This window comes from Photinus pyralis, unplaced genomic scaffold, assembly GCF_008802855.1.
Source record: "Photinus pyralis isolate 1611_PpyrPB1 unplaced genomic scaffold, Ppyr1.3 Ppyr1.4_LG3b, whole genome shotgun sequence".
Taxonomy (NCBI): domain Eukaryota; kingdom Metazoa; phylum Arthropoda; class Insecta; order Coleoptera; family Lampyridae; genus Photinus; species Photinus pyralis.
Window position 1 is genome coordinate 27,709,523 of NW_022170510.1, and position 19,016 is coordinate 27,728,538.

Below are 19,016 nucleotides of genomic sequence, written 5' to 3' on the forward strand. Positions count from 1 at the left end.
ATTATTATCGGTTCCTCTGAAATCCTTATACAGTGTGAGCAACAATGATTGAAGCGTGCGTCATCACCGCTTGTTCCTATTAATATCAAAACTACCTTCTTTGTATGGAGTTGTATACGAAAATGACGTTCTGCGCTGTCACAGTGACGTGCGTCTATTCGTATTTCGTATCTTGTATCAAATCAGCATATGCTATGAGCGGCACATTGCCAATTTAGCTGAAGCGACACGCTTCAATCTTTGTTGCTCACTCTGTATAATGTTACCGGCAAACTGCGAAATCCGGCATTTTGCAAAATGCCTAGGCATTTCGCGAAATGACGAATGCAACAGGTAAAGTGAGAAATGGAGCTGGAGTTCGCATTTTGCCTGCCTTTCTTTAGGGATTTCGCGAAAGGTAACATATACAACTACTTTATGTCACTATGTATTTCTCCTAATTGCATATGTACTATAATAATATACTATTATATTTTAGGTCCGAGGTTAAATCATCTTGACAAACAAAGTCTTGTATTAATTTTTGGCGGGAGGGCCCAAATCATGTAGTTACGCCACTCTATGTTGTCTATCCGCATTTTTCAATGTTTACAAATTAATAACGATAAAAATAGATAATTTAAATTCGTTAGCAAATTTTCCGAACTTCGTTTTTGCACGTTAACAGGAGGAATTGAAAGAATTCAAATTAATCAATTTGTAAAGTTAATTTGGTTGCTTCAACATTAATATGTCGCAACTAAATTTCTAAAGCTGTTTTTTATTTAAAATTACCTGGACTGGCGTACGATTGTTATTTTACATAATTTGAATTCCATTAATTTGCATTAGTATATAATTCATCAAAATTTTGCCATGCAATTACGGTGCATTTTATAAATATAATGAGCTGTTAAATAAAAAAAAACCACTGTTTACTCCAATTAGTTTTGTAGATGGAAGGAATTGTAACTGTTGTTTAAGCATCATAAATTGTGTAATTAAATCCCACGAAAATGGCAAGTTGCGTTTTTTTTAATGTTAAGTTGCATCTTCCGCCAATTTATAGGATGTGTTAAATTTAATCTGTAAATTTCTACGTTGGCAATTTATTTCAATAGCTGTTTGCATAATCACCTTACGGTAATTATGGAAGTGGGGAAAAGTGAAGTTCGTTCACCTTTTACTAGTCGGTTAGCGTGTGGCGTAAGAGAAATGCGAGTGTGTGTGATCATCTGTCTTTATGTTATGTGTTCTGGTGACTGCGGCCCAGATTTGTATCTCGACTTGCTAGACCGGTTGCTACTCCTGCACGGTTTTCTCTGATATACTTCTCGCGCATTTGCTTCCCAAAAGATGATCATTTAGGTGCTGTTCAATTAGTAAACTTTACCTACTATCCCATTTCCCACGTTTTGTTACTCTTTGCGCAACAATAATTTTCATTTCGTTTCTTTGTTCCAGGTTCAATATCGAAGGCTGTGCGCAAAAGGAAAACAGAACATGAAACGTCAAAGCATCGCATTAGTTCCTTCAGTAACAATAAGGAAGACTTAGAAAATAAGCAGTCCAAAAAAAGAAACTGCTGCAACAGATCCAGCAACAAGAAGAAAGTTCTAGAAGAAACAAATAACAGTAAACTTCGCGAGGTAAAAATCCGCATACAAGATTGTCTTCAAAATTCTGCACAGGCAGAAGCGTTAGGAATCATATGTCGACGAGTTTTTAAGGAAGAGTCTGCGGTTTCTGAAGTTCGTGAAGAAGCAAAAGATTTAGGTAGTACAAGTGTAGAAGTGCAAAATAGTGAATCGGTGGCCATTTGTGAGAATGATAGTACATTAGATGAGTCAAGTCGAAGTAGCAGTAGTAGTGTGCAAATAGTGCCGGAAGTGAATGGTGCCGACGACAATGTGCAAACGTGCGAATCGATCCCCACGCCTGAAGCGGTAGTTAGTGAAATCGCGAGTGAAGAAGACGATTGTGTGATAGTGGCGCAAAGGACCATATTAAAAATCGACGAGCGGGAGTGCTCGAGTCACGGTGACGATGACGTACCGCTGTCATCTTCGCCGTTTAGCAGAATGGAACTTACAGAATCTGCAAACGTCTCACTGCTTAGGTTTCCAGATGATCGTTCGGATTCTGGCGTGAGTTCCTTACGATCCGGTAGCGGCGATGAACGTTCGGGTTCACGTTCCAGCGCTTTAAGTTCTTCTGACGAACCTCAACAGTCTGCTCAAATACAACCGACCAATCGATCGCCGCTGTTTATTCCAACTAATCACTCGTATAGTGCACCTATAAACAGTACGTCTGAGCCGGTGCGCGTGTGGAGAGACCCCAGCGTGCTGCTGGAGTCAGAACCACACGTTCGCCACATTCACAGTGTACAGCACCAGTCGCTTCTCATGTCGCACCCATCAACTCCGGCCGCCTCGGGCCCACCCTCTACATCTGCTGCCAATCACCCTTCTAATTTATACCCGCCTGTACCACCGCCGCCGAGTCTAATGAGCCCTCATCCACTACAACCTCACTTACCTCCTCCCGGATTGTATGCTCACCATTTACCCGAAATGTTGTGGAAGCAGCGATATCCGATACCCGTTGGTGCACACTTACTAGGGCCCCAAGGCGCCGCTCACCCTGGCGAAGATATATTGGAAAGAGAACGCGCTTATGCCCAAGATAGATTGTTAAGGTAAGCTTTATTGTTGACCTTGCATTTGGGTTGATTTCTAAGAGTGATGCAGACTCAATAAAAAACGCAAGTGAGATTTGAGATGGGGACGGGTTGTGAATTTTGAGTGTTCTGGGGCGTTACATAATTAACTGTCAAAAGGAATTCATTTGTAACAAGACAATAATGAAAGTACATAAGTGAATGATAAACAAAACAAAAGTCCTAAAAAAGATATGTAAAGAGCCTTTGTTTTTTATGATCGTTCATGTTAGGCATAAGCATTTAATTACAAACGCCTCTTTCTGTTAATTTTATTGTATAAGTTATTACCTCGGATATTACTTTCCATTAAAAATTATATTTTCACATTTTCAAAAGTAGAACAGTGGATACTCACTACCTCGCTCACTACAAATAAATATCATATTATAATAATGGATTCGTTGGGCACGAGGTACTATTTTTATTATTTATTTCATCGTTACATTTATAGAATTCTCTCTTACCGAGGAACCATATACAGGATGTCCCAGGTGGTAGGATTGCATTGGTAATTGATATTATTGAAGGTTAGGTTAAATGGGAAAAGCTTTTTAGTTTTGTTTGCTGATTAAAAATTCTGTTTATAAGTTTTGAAAATTAAGTTATTTAGACAAAAGTGCAAACCTTCGATTTTCATAATAGGTACTAAATATCTGGTTTATAATGTCTACCAGGAACGGTCCTCATTTGGACCATGAGATATGGATATAAATCTTTTGTATTCTACCATCAAATAATATACAGGGTGTTGCATTAAAAAACGGAATGTTTCAACCTTGAAAAATTATGAAATAGGCCTTAAATTACTGACGACATCCTGTGTGGATAAAGTAGTTGTCAATGTATCCTGCTGTGGTCCCGTCTACCCCAGAAGCGATTACCGTCAGTCGAAAATGGGTAAATGACGCGTTGTTGAAATGTTCTCTGAAATCCAAAAAGGAAACATTGACTGGGTGTTCCAGCTTAAAATAAGCAAGTTAATTGCGACTTACGGTGTAGCTGGAAATTGTATGACCTTGAAAATATTTTTAACAGAATGAAACTTTAAAAACCCCGCACCCCAAAAATTCAGATTTTTAAGGTTATTCTATTCCCCAAACCAACAGCCACCATGAGAATTATCATATGAATTTATCTAATCCTCTTCTGGATATGTTAGAATGCAATTTTTCTCTTCTCTGAATTGTGGGGCCTATATCCAAGCTTCAGCATAGTAAATGCTCCAATATTTTTGCATTTTCACATTTACTAAATTTTGTTTGTTAGAGGGGCTACCAGTTTTTTCCTCCTCGTTTCCGTCAGTTCCACTAGTACCATTGTTTAAATCTGTATTTTCAGACGTTTTTCTTTATCTTCCATTGTGATGTCTTTAGACGATATTTCACTTCACTTCCATTTTCATTGTTTATTGACATGCCGCGTGCACGAAAACTGTCGTCATTGGATATACGGTTTTTCTCTAAATAGAACCTGAACGATGATTTTTCGTAATTAATAAGCGATATTTAGAAGTGCTTAACATATTTACTTCTCTTTCTACTCTACACTGTGTTTGCATAATTTAATTATTTTAAATGTTTCAAAATGGTCGCAGATCTCATTTTCAATTAAACGTTTGTATTTAATGTCCGCTTCAATTTCATTCTCTATTCCTGTTGATTGATTCTTGTTATTGAAACAAGTGTTCATCCAAATCCATTCAGGCACTTTTTGTATTTTGTCTGTTCCGACCAGCAAGGTTCTATTGCAAGAGGCAAACCGGTATGCCAAATTATGAAGTTCTGAAAGGTCTTTGAGTATTACCTATACTCTGTGTCCAAGATAAGGATGTCTATCATGAGGATCTCCGAAACTACAGAAGATACGACGATAGTCAAATTAGCGAAAAATTACGCAATTAAATAGATATCAGAAGAAGAAAATCAGAAAATTTCGATTACTCTCAAAGGTATGTCGGGAAAATCGAAATTTACCGAGGGAGCATACCTATCGGAAAAATGTTCTGAAAAATGGAAAATTTGTCTGATAGATATCCTCGCACGAATAGGACCTTGTGCGCGGGTGCTCCATCCTGTTGAAACCAACAATTTACAACTTTTGATTTTTTGTATCCCGTGGTTGTATTCGTAATAAAAAATGGCTACCCGATACAGTGCGTACTTTTTTACGGTCCATATAAAAAGTAAAGTTGATGATTTCTCCGAAACGAAACGCTGTATTGAAAATCCCTCAACAGTGTTTTAATTTTTTTGTATCTATTACAAAAAATAAAACCCAAATCGGGACATTTCGGTTTTTCTGGCATATTGGAAGTAATCAAAATTTTCTGGTTTTCTTTAAAGCATCCTTCCAGGACACACTATAGGGATTTATGCATTATTGTACGCTTTAACTATTGATTTGGTGACTACCTACCAAGGATAGCGTCATAGCGAACTTTCCTTGAGTCACAGGATTCATGGGGAATCTAATATAAATAAATGCAATGCGGCCTGAGGATGACATATAGTCGAAATCGATCGCCGTCAGAAATAATAATATAAAAAAAACTGTTTGAGTCTTTTTTACTTCATTTTCCTATTAAATGCAAGATATTTGAGATTAACTGATCTTTCTAACGATTAAACTGTTTCGACTGGCCACTTAAAAATGAACTTAAAAATAAAAACGCAACCATAAATATTAGTTAACATATCTGATTTTCACACTACGTATTTATATTATGGATCGCAAATATTTCGACAAGATTTCGTCGTAGAAATCGAACGAGGACTTTTGTTTTTAGTAGAAATGTTCATTTAGAATCGTCAAGATTTATCTGACACTTTGCAGACGTTTGGCAACATTAGGCTGTTTGGTAAATTTAGTACTTTTTCGAATTTCAAAAAATTAGTCGCATTAAAGAACTAAAGAATTAACTTTTAGTTCGGGAATGCTTCTTGGCAGTTGTTTAGTCTGCAGAATGTGCAGGTCCACACCTCAATAAATGTCGATTTATAAATTGAATAAATAGTCTCGAGACGTTTATAATAGAAATCTCTCCATGCTCTTAGTTTTCAAATGTGTTTATTTCAAACACGCGACAAGGATAACATCACACTCGCTTTTTTTGGTTGAAATAAAATTGTACATTATTCCATATCTTGTTTAGAGATCGTCAAACTCAAGAAGCGCGGGAATTGGAAAAACAGCAACATAAGGAACGGGAGTTGAAGGAAAGAGAACGTCTGGAGCGTGAAAGGCAAGAAAGGGAGAAGCTTGAAAGAGAGAAGCACGAAAAAGAAAGAGAGCAGGAGCGCGAACGGCAAGAAAAACAGAGAGCTGAACAGGCTGTTCATAAACATTTTGAGGAATCGTTTCGCCGTATAAATCAAAAGGTAATTGGGTACAATCGAATTCTCATACGTTACAGATCTGGACTATTTTAGAGTTGGAATTTGAAAAGTTTACCGCCTCCCCAACGTCACAGTACTACAGAAGAGGAAAGAAAAAGGATAGATAGCGATCATCAAAGGCATTTGGTTATGCGTCAGGACAGATATTATTCAGGAACGGTAAATAATACTTTTATATCCTTGTGCTTTATCTAAAAAATATTTCGAATTACAGTCGCAACGTCCACCTCCCGTTACCAAAGCCGAGTATCCCCCGCCCGCTCACAGTAGAGTTAGTACAAATAAAACCGCTGAAAAGCTATCCGTTCATTCAACATTACCAAAGGCTGAAGTAAATATGTTTGGTTACCCCGCGTATCAACCACAAACTGCATTTTTTCTGCACGAACCAAAGACGAAAAGTGATCATCATAAGCAACCCATGCAGTCCAATACTTTGGTGGTTACAAAAAGTTCAAATTCGGTAGAAAGAGAAAGGGATACGTTACCAAATCCGCCCCCTCTAATGAGCGAACTGAAAAGTTCCGTTATTGTTAAGCACGAAGGAAAACCTCAGCATCATTTAGATCCTAAGGTGCCAATAACGCATTCACAAAGTCCCAAGTTGAGAACTACGGACATGGTCGGTCATTATTTACCTTCGGGCCAGACGCATAAACCTAGCATGTACGAGTATCGGAGTCAAACACAATCGCCCCATTTAACGCATGCTCAAAGCCCTCACCACCATATGGAAGCACAAAATCTGGGAAAAACAGGTCACCAGCGACCGTCCCCCGTTCAACTTTCTAGTCCCCATCATCAACGACAGTCCCCACACCCTCACCTTCAGTCGCACCAGTCGCCGGATTTGCGCTACAGAAATGTTTCCGATTCGTCGGCCATGATTTACCCGTCCCCTGGGAAAAGCCATCTACCAGCATCATACTCCTACATGCAGCAACCAGTGTCGACATCTTCTCATCATAATCTAGCAAGTACAACATCATCAAATTCCAAACCTAAAGTCAGCAGTCCAGCCCCACATCATATCTATGGGAAACCATCCGCAGGAATTGGCTCAGGACTTCCCGTTGTGAGAGCGCACGAAGCATCATCTCCGGCCAACCCCATTCCATTAACTTCTAAGCCGCCGTTATCGTCATCCGTATCACCTTCACCATTCCAACAAATGTCTCAGTATCATCCCCCTCACCAACAAGCAACTCCGCCTACAACGTGTCTACCACCTCCAGCACATAGTAGTCGTACAAGCTCAATCGACAGCAGGCCCGCTTTGTATGAAAGGTTATACACAGGAGGAACGGTCCCTGGAGGTTTATCCGCAAAACCTGTTCCTCATCATGGTACCTCACCACCGACAGCAGCTTCGGCTCCTTCCTCCGTATCAAGGGCGCAAATGCAATATTGTGTACCAGGCATAACACATTCCTCTCAGAGTGTTGGAGGACCTGCAGTTCAAACACAACCTTTAGATTTGGGAGTTTCTTCGAATAATAAATACGATGTCGGCCTCTCTCCCAAGAGGAAAGGGACACCTGTAAGTTCCAGCGGAAGTATGAGCATGGAAGTGAAAAAGAGGCGAATAGAACAACCAAGTATTTCACTACAACCTCATCATCTTCCCGTCTTCTCAGGAAATTCCCAACCCCAGTTGGCTAGGGTTAGCGAGCCAAGTCCATTAATAGCAAGTGCAGCAACTACTATCACAACCGTTGTGAATACTGCCGCGTATAGACCTCCGTCTGCTAATTTAATTTCTACCCCAAGCCAATCACCTTTAACCGAAACGTTAGCCGATGTTAGTGTTACAGCAGTGACTATAGCCAGTGACTTTAATAAATCTACAGACTCTGAAAGTAACGGATCGTTTATAACTGTGAATAGTGGAGCACCAACGGTACCAAGTCCAATACCTGCCAATCCCCAACCGGCAGAATCTCCAAATACCCCACTGAAAACGTCGTCAGTGACGCCAAGCATGATAGATTCGGAGAAATCAAACAGTCCAGGTCCCACGAAAATAACAACTTATCCAGTTAGACACCTAAAGAAGGCGTGGTTGCAAAGGCATACGGGCGAAGATATCGAAGATACAACTGGCGTAACAGGTGGAGGGAGTTGTGTTACATTGCCGATGAATATTCCTAGCAATTTATCAACCAAAGATATACCAGTTGCGTCACTGCATAATATTGGCTCCATGGCGGTTAACAGCATTAATAAGGTTAAATCGTTCGCGTCAAAAGCCGGACGGAAAACTCCCCATAAGGATAACGCTTCTTTAAATGGTCATCCTAGTGATTCTACGAAAGGGGAGGATTCCTCAAGTTCAGATCAGGACCGAGGTAGAAAATCGCCGCCGAAAAGAAAACCTCCTAAAGTGAAGAGAAAAAAAGGCGGAGGCACTGCCAAAAAAATAACTGAGGAACAGAGAAAACGTAAAAATAATCAATCGGTTCCGGCTAGCGAGAGTGGTAGTGACAGCGAAAAGGAGAGCGGTAGCGAGAAGGATTCCGATTCCGGTGCCAGTACCACGGTGGCGACGCTAAAGAAACCGAGCAGTATAACCGCGACGGGTAAGGAGCCGCGAAAAAGAGGAAGAAGACCAAAATCCTCAAAAAACGATAAAGGCGAGGAGCCGCGCCCCAAGAAAGCAAAGGATGAAACATCTGTGCCCCAGCGCGACCCCTTTCGCAAACCTCCGATGGGGCAGTTAAAAAAAACCGGTGAAAGTTTTTTACAGGACGGGCCGTGCCATGAGGTGGCACCAAAGCTAGCCAAATGTAGAGAATGCAGGTGGACGCCCAATCAGCGCTCGAAAAACATGCCAAATATTTTCTGCAGATTTTACGCCTTTCGAAGATTGAGGTACACAAAAAATGGGCAGCTTGCGATAGCTGGCTTTTCCGATCCACATAAAGATGCTCTAGAGGTAGGTGAATTTGAAACGTTTGTGTCAGATCATTTCCACCATACTTCCATATCCGGAATTTTCACATTAAAAAAAAATTCTAAAACATTTTCCATCCCCAAAATATCTCTTTAATATCTAAAGTTGCACCTCTTGGGGTAGTAGTAGTAGCAAACGAAATATGTTTTAAGTTGAGAAAAAAATATCACATGCATAAATCAGCCTTTAAGTAGTAAAATTCCTGAAGTTAATTATTTTTGGAATTAAAGTTCCTAGCCTTAACGTCACATGTTCCGAATTCCACTTCGCGTTGCATATTCAGTGTATAGAACGCTCTAAAAACTCTTAAATTTTGTTGCACAAAGTTTCATTGTTCATTCCACTTTGTTGATTTAATTAGTCTGACACTATATGTATAATAATAATAATGTTTATTTAGTAAAAAACAATTTCACATTGTAATAAATATATACGTATTTTATTAAATACTAAATACGTTTAAGGAGGAAAGGTATAATGAAATTAAACAGGCTCATTTTTTTACATTAGTGTACGGTGCAATTTATCAGTCACTATTCATATCTGTAATGTATTTCAAAATAGTGATATGCTGTTGTCTAAATAAGAAGCAATCCCACACTTTTTGTCAAAAATTTTACTTTTTTGCAGATGACACTAAAATTACGCACTTCAACGAAATGTAATAAAATTTACTAAATGGTCCCATTTTCTTCAATAGATTATCGTCCCGAGTTTTTCCCCATTACAAAATCCATTGCTCAAAAGAACAACTCCCATCTAATGAGACATAATGACAATTTCGGTGAAACTTAAAACTAGAAACCAAATATACCTGATGGATGGAACTTTACTTTTAGATTGTGTATTAGTAGTAAGAACCAAGTTTGTAGCTGAAGTTAAATCACTTAACTTCTAATAAAGATATCTTTGTGACTATGTATTTCTCTTAATTTTTCAGGAAGACTTGAAGCTGTGGTTACCATCAGCGGATAATCCTCCATCGGACCTTGATTTAGATACCTCTCGTATTCTTCTAAAGCAAGTGGGTGATCAGTTCTGTGATTTATTGGTTCAAGAAAAAGATGCTTATTCGGAGCATATGTCCGAGGGTAAGTTTGTTTGTGTCACTGTTGTATGTTTATTAAATATATGTGTTGCAGATAAGGTTATAGCTTGGAAAAGGGTTGTTCAAGGTGTACGAGAAATGTGTGATGTTTGTGAAACAACTTTATTTAATTTTCATTGGGCATGTGGAAAATGTGGCTTTGTTGTGTGTTTAGATTGCTATAAGGTAATGTGTGTTACTAACCTAAGGCTGTCGTTACTTACTTGTAATCGTTTTTAGGGTCGTAAGAATGGCACGATACGTTTGTGGGGTGAGCCGTCCCAGAAAGACAGAGATGATTTCTCCTGGCTTTTATGTACAAATCGACAACCTCACGAACAAGAAAAATTAATGTTAACTCAAATTATTGCTGGAGATTCGTTACTTAAGTTAGGAAAATTGGTGCACGAAATGCGCGAGCTTTGGAATATCGAACAGTATTGTGGTTGTTCAGCAAGTAAGGAAGTTTCTCAGAAATCTAATGGTGCTCGAAAGGAGATAATCAAGAGTATACTTCTCGGAGAAGCCAACGGTATTAAGAAGGAAATTAAAGATGAATTGGATTTCAAAAGCTTGATAAATGGAGCACCGACTAAAGAAGAGAAGACGTCGCCGTTGAGCTGGCTAGCAGACGTTGCGTTGTCGAACGAAGACAAGAAAGACAGTTTGGACGGCGATGACAGCAGCAGCGATTCGGGCGGCGAAGGAAAGTATTCTACCTTAAGAGACTTGCTAATGCAGAAGAATGGTAACTCTGTCGTATCGACAACCACAACTACGCCTAAAAGTGTTAAAAAGACTAATGTGAGGTTAGATACTTTGGATGACGTGATATCTAGTGTTATAGAGGATAGTGTGCCGAAACATAGTGATATTGGCGTTGACGTTAAATCGGAATTAAAACATTTTGTTAGGCGCTATAATTGGCAGTGTAAAGGAAGAATACAATTACCAATTCGAATTATGACTCTTACCGAAAGTAAAGTGCTGTATCCTGATACACCTCACAGTTGGTTGTGTGATGGAAAGTTATTGCGATTGTGCGATCCTAACCATAATGGAAATTACAAGATTTTCATGGTAAGAACATTTGCAAACATTTAAAAATTGATTATTGTGATAGAAATTTCAAAGTGATTTGCTGTAAACCTAGAAAAGGGGTATCTTTAAGCCGCTTAATAGAAGACACAAGGGATTATATGCCTTGTGGAGAACTCCATTTTCCAGGTTCATTATAGATTATGGGGAAAGGGTATTTTTCGATATAAAAAAAGATTAGAACCTTGCACTCTTGCCAGTTTCAAAATCGAAAATTGCAATGATTTAATGACTGAATGTTAATAATATGCGATTTCAGTCCCGAAATTTATTTTGTAATATGTCACATTGTTATAATTGCTTTTCTAAGGTTACAGTTTCTGTGTTCGTACTTATACCTCACAAATAAACTTATCAGAAACATTCGGGAAAATAATAGAATTTTAGTTTTTATATAAAAATCAGTGGCAGGAATACTTTTATCGTGAAGAAAATTCTTCATTGGGTGAATTACCTTTATGTGTAATAATAATATTGGAATTAAATTATTTCACTTTTCACCATTTCTAGAGTATACAAAACTTGTTTTTCTACATAAAAACACTATTTGTCTTCAACAATATTTTGACTATAATAATTACTCTTATCAGACTTTGATGTCCATTATGATTTTTTTGATGAAGTTTACAGGTCATTGTGGCAAGTCGGACAAGTCAATGTTTGAATGTCGGTAACTATTTTTCAAAAATATTGTTGTGTTAAACTTTTTTTGTTTTCATAGAGGATATGCCCAAAAGTAAAAAAATCATCAAAAAAGTTGTTCTTTAATTTTTTTTCAACAACTGTAAGATGGGAACGTCATCTAAATTTACGGATATGCCTCTTCCAATTCTGTAAAGGTTTTTTTAAGATCTCCAGATACCAACCGTTTTTAACTTTTGATTTTTTGAATTCGTAATAAAAAATGCAACTCGATAATCGAGTAATGCAACTCGATAATCGAGTAGTATGTACTTTTTTTGTACGGCCATATAAAACAAGTATAAATTGTACACAACTCTTGTTCAGATAAAGCGCATTTTTTTAAACGAAATAGCTTTTGTTTTGACATCACCAATGGATATATTTCTTGCAGACGTCTCAATCGCCCTTTGTGAGTACACTCTTCCGACAATCCGTTCTTGAGGTATAAGGGAATATACCCGCTCGCGATAAGAGATCGAGGAGGAGGGCTATGGCAGAAATTAATTGCTTTCATTGAGACCTTTCATTAAGGCCGACGCGCATTTACGCGCAGCGCCTTTTTCGGTCACATTGATTTAAATGCGCGTTAAGTGCGCATCGGCCTTTAGAGTACCATGAAGGATAACCCCCCCCCCCCTCTCCACCGCGTACTTTGATAAGAGGACATAAAGAAGGGTAGCAGTTGGTACAAAACGGTTCCTTTCGTTTTAATTAGAATACAATGAGAGATAAAATTAATTTTTTTTAATTCTTAAAAAATGCGCTAAAATAAACTTGATTATGATTTATCAGAATCGAAGCGTTGAATTGAAAATCTCTCAACGCTGTCTTGTAGAGCTCAAAAAGTGAAATGAGAGTGTTTTTTATTTTTGCTATCTGTTACTGTAATAACAGAAAAAAATAAAAACAAAATCAGCAAATTTTGGTATTTCTGGCATGTCTTCGGAAGTAATCGCTGATTTTATTTACTGCATGATAACCCAATTCGTTAATTGCATCTTCTATGGTTTCCGAGATCTGCATCATAGACTTTCTTATCTTAGGCACCGCGTATAGGAACAGCACATAATTTAAGTTACTAATTAACTTTAATCTTAAGAACAAAACAAAAAAAGAAGAATAAACAAAGATCGAAACACAGAGGCCTTTGCGCTGACAGTCTTAAGCCTGTATAAAGTCAAAAATGTGAAGGGAACTAGAAGTACTGACAATGTACAAACTTAAAATAGATCAAATATTTCTGTTCGAATAATTGATTTCGAGCAATAGAATTTGAACAATTTAGCTAGACCCAGCCAGTTTAACGAAGCTGTTAGTTTTGATCCTTTCCTGGGGTGACCTAATTCTCATGGCTTGAAAATTCTTGTGTCTGTCTATTCACAACTAGGTTTATTATGTGGTCAATTTTTTCTCGAATGGGACATTAGCTTTGTTTCCGTGGTTCTCCCCCCTTTTAAAAAACGTGATGGGCCATTACATTTGCTCATCTTGTAGGGTTTCTTCATCAATGAACTTTAGGTATCTGTATTCAAATGTGTAATATTCATTAAGCGTATCTGCAGCGACGGAACAAAGAATAGTAACATTAGACAATATGAAATTGTAGAATGGTTTTCTTCTATTTACAATAGTGCATATCTTGTTTTATAAAGTAAAGTATCTGGTAAACTTGCATTTGGGATGGAGTACCTTCAGAAGTGGGATACATGAAGTAGTCTGATTACATGAGATCTAATGTTCTGTCAAATTGTATCAGTTCTACATTTCACCAGGTTTTTTCACTTTTTTCAGCTTGACGCGAAATCGATTATTTATTTGAAACATAAAATACACCACGCTTGCTTTCGCTTTTTCTATACATACCAACCCTGGCGTGATGAATAAGATGGCAAATTTTCGGTGGCTGTTTGAAACTAGCAGCCTCGTTTTCATGTTGTCTCCAGTATTTAAGGGAACTTCCATTACCACCATAAAATAAACTTCTTTAGGAATTTTCAAATAGATCGGCGTCCCCATTTCTCCAACATGAAACACGCAATTCTACAAAACAACTTTGTCTTCGCTGAAAGCACTAGGCTCCTAATTCTCGAGTTCATAGGAATAGAAATAGTGAGAGAAAGGGGCGGCGTTCTCTTTTCAAACCAATTAACAATAGATTATTTTGTTTTACAAGAGAACTCCGCCCCGTTTCTCTTAACTAATTTTATTCCTATGAACTCAAGAATAAGGGCTCAGATGTGCATTTAAATCCTTGCAATTAATTAACACTCCTTATCGCAAAGAAATAAATTTTATAAAGTAGGTACCCAAAGTTGGCCAGATGTACCTATGTTAATGCTTCTTATCTAAATTGAATAATTTAAAAGCGATAAAATTAAAGCGTCAACTCTGCAATTGCAAACAATTCCAAAAGGAAAAGCAAACACTGTAATACAATTCAGATAGAACAAACCTGTGCCTATTTCGTAAATAATCTCACAGGTTAACTTAATAAAGTGAAATATTTTCATATACAATATGTCCCGTCATTATTTTTTGGTGTTTAGACAGAAATAACGTCTATGTGACGTGATACTGCAAAATATGCATTTATATGCAGTAAAATGCGCTCATTTGGCTCATTAGGCCATAAAAAAACCAGAAACTTAATAGTTCATATGTTTGTTGAATGTATGAAACGTATACAAATTGTATATAAATCTTGTCCCTGATTATGAGGAGAGTAATAGTAAAAATAAACTTTTGTCACAAATGAGAATATCACTGTAATAAACGTTGTTTCTGTTAGTTAATCTTTATCACAGGTCAAAATCACTCCGTTGCTACTTGCAACTCATTTTGCTAAACGGATAAAAAAAAGTTCAAAACGCGATCAGGCCAAAAAATCTTCACTTTTGTATAATTTATTGCCTTACAAAAAGAATAGTGCTGGAGGATGAAATAAAGAATGACTGGGTCTATTAGGTCTTTAAGCTTAATCAATAATTAAAAAAGATTGAGAAATAGCGTTAAGGTTAAAAAATTTATCACAATTAAAACTGGTTTTCAAATTGGCATTAGTATATTATTTCCAAATGGTTCTGATTACCACATACATCTCCATTTTTTGGAGACCAAATATTCTTTTTTTTAACTTCTGTTTTGTACGCTTGAATGGAACTTTAAACTGTAGGCATCAGGGAATGGTTCTGTAATAAGTGTTTTTACTTTCAGGATCAATGGAAAAGAGGCCAGCCAGTACTAGTGTCAGACGTCGCGAAACTTCTCAACAGAGACTTGTGGAATCCGGAAAGCTTCGCGCGAGACTTTGGGGACGAAAAGAACGACCTGATCAACTGTATGAATGGAAATCTGGTACCCAATCAGCCTATGCGTAAATTCTGGGAGGGCTTTGACCATTTTTCGAAACGGTTAAAGGACGAAAGAGGAAACCCCATGCTTCTGAAATTGAAAGACTGGCCGCCCGGGGAGGATTTTGCTGAAATGCTCCCTTCGAGGTTTAACGACTTGATGAAGGTGTTGCCCCTTTCGGAGTACACGCATAGAAGTGGCAAGTTGAATTTGGCGAGTCGATTGCCGGATTGCTTCGTGCGGCCAGATTTGGGTCCGAAGATGTACAACGCATATGGATCCGCTCTTCATCCGACCAAGGGTACAACCAATCTGCATTTGGACATATCGGATGCTGTGAATGTGATGGTATATGTCGGAATTCCTAAAGATGGCGATTCCGAAGAGCACATTAAGGAAGCATTTAGAGCCATCGATGAAGCGGGTTGTGATATACTTACACGTCGTAGAGTACGCGACAAAGGTGAATTGCCCGGTGCTTTGTGGCACATATATAACGCGCGAGACGCGGACAAAATTCGCGATTTGTTGAACAAAATTGTGGTGGAGAAAGGTGGACGGCTAGAACCCCATCATGATCCGATTCATGATCAGAGTTGCTATTTAGATGGCGCTTTGCGGGAAAGATTGTATAAAGAGTACGGTGTCGAAGGATACGCTATTGTGCAATGTTTGGGCGATGCCGTATTTATTCCCGCCGGAGCACCTCATCAAGTACGAAATTTGCACAATTGTATTAAGGTAGCGGAAGATTTTGTATCTCCGGAAAATATTGCTCACTGTTTCCACTTAACGCAAGAATTTCGCGATTTGTCGGATACCCATTCGAATCATGAGGACAAGTTGCAAATAAAAAATATTATATATCACGCCGTTAAGGACTCGTTGTCGTCGCTTACGGCAGTTCTCAACAAGCATTTGGTGAAGGGGGATAAAGACCTCATAGAGCATAACGGCACCACGACGGGTGATGGCAACAATTTAAACTCTAATTTGGACTCTACCGAGCCTGCTTAATCATGTGATAGTAGATGCGCTTATAAGCCAGCGATCAATTTTGTAAAATATAAATAGTGTGATAAGAGAATGTGTATTATGTAAACACGTTACATGTGTATAAACGACGATGCCCTATGCACGTGAGATGTTTTGTGTACATAAATGACAATTAGTTGGATGAAATGCTGAAATGCACGGTTTATCTTCCTGTTAGTAGTGACTAGTGGCTTCCGAGTCACCAGTTGTAATTAGCCTATTCTACTCACTCGTTGACTACTTGGTGTCCGAGGTTTGCCTTGGACTTATATATCAGTGTTGTATCAAAGTACCAGTGGTTATTTTCTCACTTGTATACTGTGCCTGTAAAATGGTATTGTAAAGTACCAATTCTTTGTGGGTTTCTAAAAATCGATTAGTTTCTGCTTACTTTCGGACGGTTAATATTTTCAGCATTCTTTTTAAAATAAATTACTCAAGTGCTATTTCATTCAAAGTGCCAATTAAGATTGTTTTTAGGCAGTGACTGATAAACAACTGCAATTTGTACCTGTCTATTGCAGTTGTTTCTTTATATTCTTAAACACGTTTTATGATCTCGACTTTTGTGTTACAACGATTATAAAATAAATTAGGTGTCTCACTTCACTTTGTTATTAAATCCATTTGGGTTTTTTGTTGTAAAGTTTAATTTTCGAATAATTATTGTTTACTTCTGTCGTATATGTATAATACTTGTTTGAATTCATATAAGAACGTAATTTATTTTACTTTAAAAATTATGTACAGTAGCATCGAGTCTTTTTGTACAGAAACAAGTAAGTTTCCTTTTCCTCGTCAAGAGGTACGATATAATTTTTTTGTACTGTGTATATTATGTAAGTATAAATAGGTTTGAATAAGAAAATGTTTATATTACATATGTGTTCTATTTTACTAACATATCAAACCTACTATCCTTTTCGGTATGTATGTTGAAATGTTTCTTGAAAGTAAATTAATCATTATAAAGGACTTATTACTATGCGACGTTCAGGATCTTTGGTTGCACGTTCTTTAGCATGATTGTTACGGTCACTATTTGCATCCCCCTATTGTTCCATACCGTGGTGTGATAAGAGTATTTGGTCCACTTATAGAAGCAAGGACGTTTTATTTTGGAAGTCATCCCATCTGTTCCAGTGGTAAACAAAAACTGTCAAAACTTATACTTTCTTTTTCACCATGTTCTTTATCTGGTATAGTATATCGAACCATTTTTAATTTTCTGCAATTCAAAAAGATTTCAAAAATTAATCTCCATTAAAAATTTGTTTATTCATTAATCGTTTTTATTAGGGTTCCTGCAAATTTGTTTTTGCTTTCCAAAAGTGTTGCTCAGGTGTAAATCTAGTCAAGTTTTAAATTTTCCAATTTTTCATATTCTTTTAGGTGGTAGCTTGTAGCTGTAATCTTTGTATTGATGATTAATTTGGTTAACAATTGTATCATGGGCAGTCCATAGCTGCAATGAGTCCATAATTAAATGATCTGCCTGCAATTGGCGCTACTGTTCTAACATAAGTAGGGTTGCCATCCGTCTGGGTTTCCCCGGATTTGTCCTAGTTTAGGGGGCGTCCGGGCGGGGTTTCATTGCTAGTCCGGGTTTTAGGACATCTAGTTTCTGTCAACATTTAAGCCAACAAGATAAACTTTTAAGCGCCAGTCGGCTTTGATTTTTTAGAACATCGAATCTTCATTTATACTTGGAGTTATTGAAAATTGCCTAGAGCTTTTTTTGCATTCCTGCTCATAATGCCAACGTTGAAAGAATATTTTCACTAGTGGCATAACAGTGGACCAAAGAAAGGAATTTATTGAATATTGAAACAGTCTAGCCAGTGATAAAAATAAATTAAACAAATATAGCAAACGAACTCCTGGGTATGGCTATAGCATGTGCAATACCAAATTTTAAACCTGATGTTAGTTTTGCTTTTATTTAAAGTATATATGCATGAAATTGCTTCCATAAATAATAAAGTAGGCACTGCGCATGAGCCAAACCAAATTTTGAACTGGCGTTAAATTTTCTTTTATTCCAAGTGGCTATGTATCAAATTTAATTTAAATACCTTCATAAATAAGAAAGTTTGCAATTCGGTCTGTAAATGGTCGAGATGCGCAAAGGGCACTGTGAATACTGATCGATTAGGCTCAACTTTTGGAATTGTGTTTTGTATGCGCATATTGAATTTCATGCAAATCGGTTCATAACTAACGGAGATGTCAAAAGGGCCTACATTATTTTTTGGTCTACATTGCCAATTCACGAACTACGATCTACAAAAAGAATCCACCTGCAAAATTTTAAAATTTCATCGTAATCGGTCCATTCGGATATGAGTTATCGTGCTAACGGACGGACAGACACCGCAAAATTATATACTCGCTAGGAGCTCGTTAATAAAGTACAATTTCAAAGACTATTTCTTTAGACAATATTTTTTATCAAATTCAGTTGATATGTCCGGGTTTATAGTCCCTAAATCCGGGGTTTTCACGCTTCCTGTCCTAGTTGGCAGAGTTTTGAGATGGCAACCCTAAACATAAGTGAAATGGTTTGTATAAAATCTGTCTGTATATGCATGCTTGCCAACCTTACACTCGAAGGTGATAATTTGTATGGGTTTTACTAAAATTAATATAATCTGTCTCTCATACAGGTCTATTGTTGAGTAAAGGATTTAATTACTCAATGGCTCTATG

General features: G+C 37.5%; 1 protein-coding gene across 1 annotated transcript; it reads left to right on the plus strand.

The window, feature by feature from the left end:
* The first annotated feature begins 345 nt into the window (after positions 1 to 345).
* LOC116166465 (lysine-specific demethylase 3B) lies at positions 346 to 17,188 on the plus strand. The gene is made up of 9 exons (XM_031481417.1): positions 346 to 397; positions 1,444 to 2,680; positions 5,856 to 6,081; positions 6,133 to 6,258; positions 6,314 to 9,034; positions 9,993 to 10,143; positions 10,195 to 10,325; positions 10,380 to 11,219; positions 15,135 to 17,188. Exons 1-9 carry the CDS (start codon positions 346 to 348, stop codon positions 16,287 to 16,289), a joined length of 6,639 nt encoding a protein of 2,212 aa, XP_031337277.1. The 3' UTR covers positions 16,290 to 17,188.
* Positions 17,189 to 19,016: the final 1,828 nt, after the last annotated feature.

Bases quoted from the DNA above. Each gene is read 5' to 3' on its own strand.
- LOC116166465 (XM_031481417.1), top strand. From the start codon at position 346: ATGGAGCTGGAGTTCGCATTTTGCCTGCCTTTCTTTAGGGATTTCGCG. The intron at 2,681-5,855 runs GTAAGCTTTATT...TATCTTGTTTAG, and splicing joins GCCCAAGATAGATTGTTAAG to AGATCGTCAAACTCAAGAAG. The intron at 11,220-15,134 runs GTAAGAACATTT...TTTTACTTTCAG, and splicing joins GAAATTACAAGATTTTCATG to GATCAATGGAAAAGAGGCCA.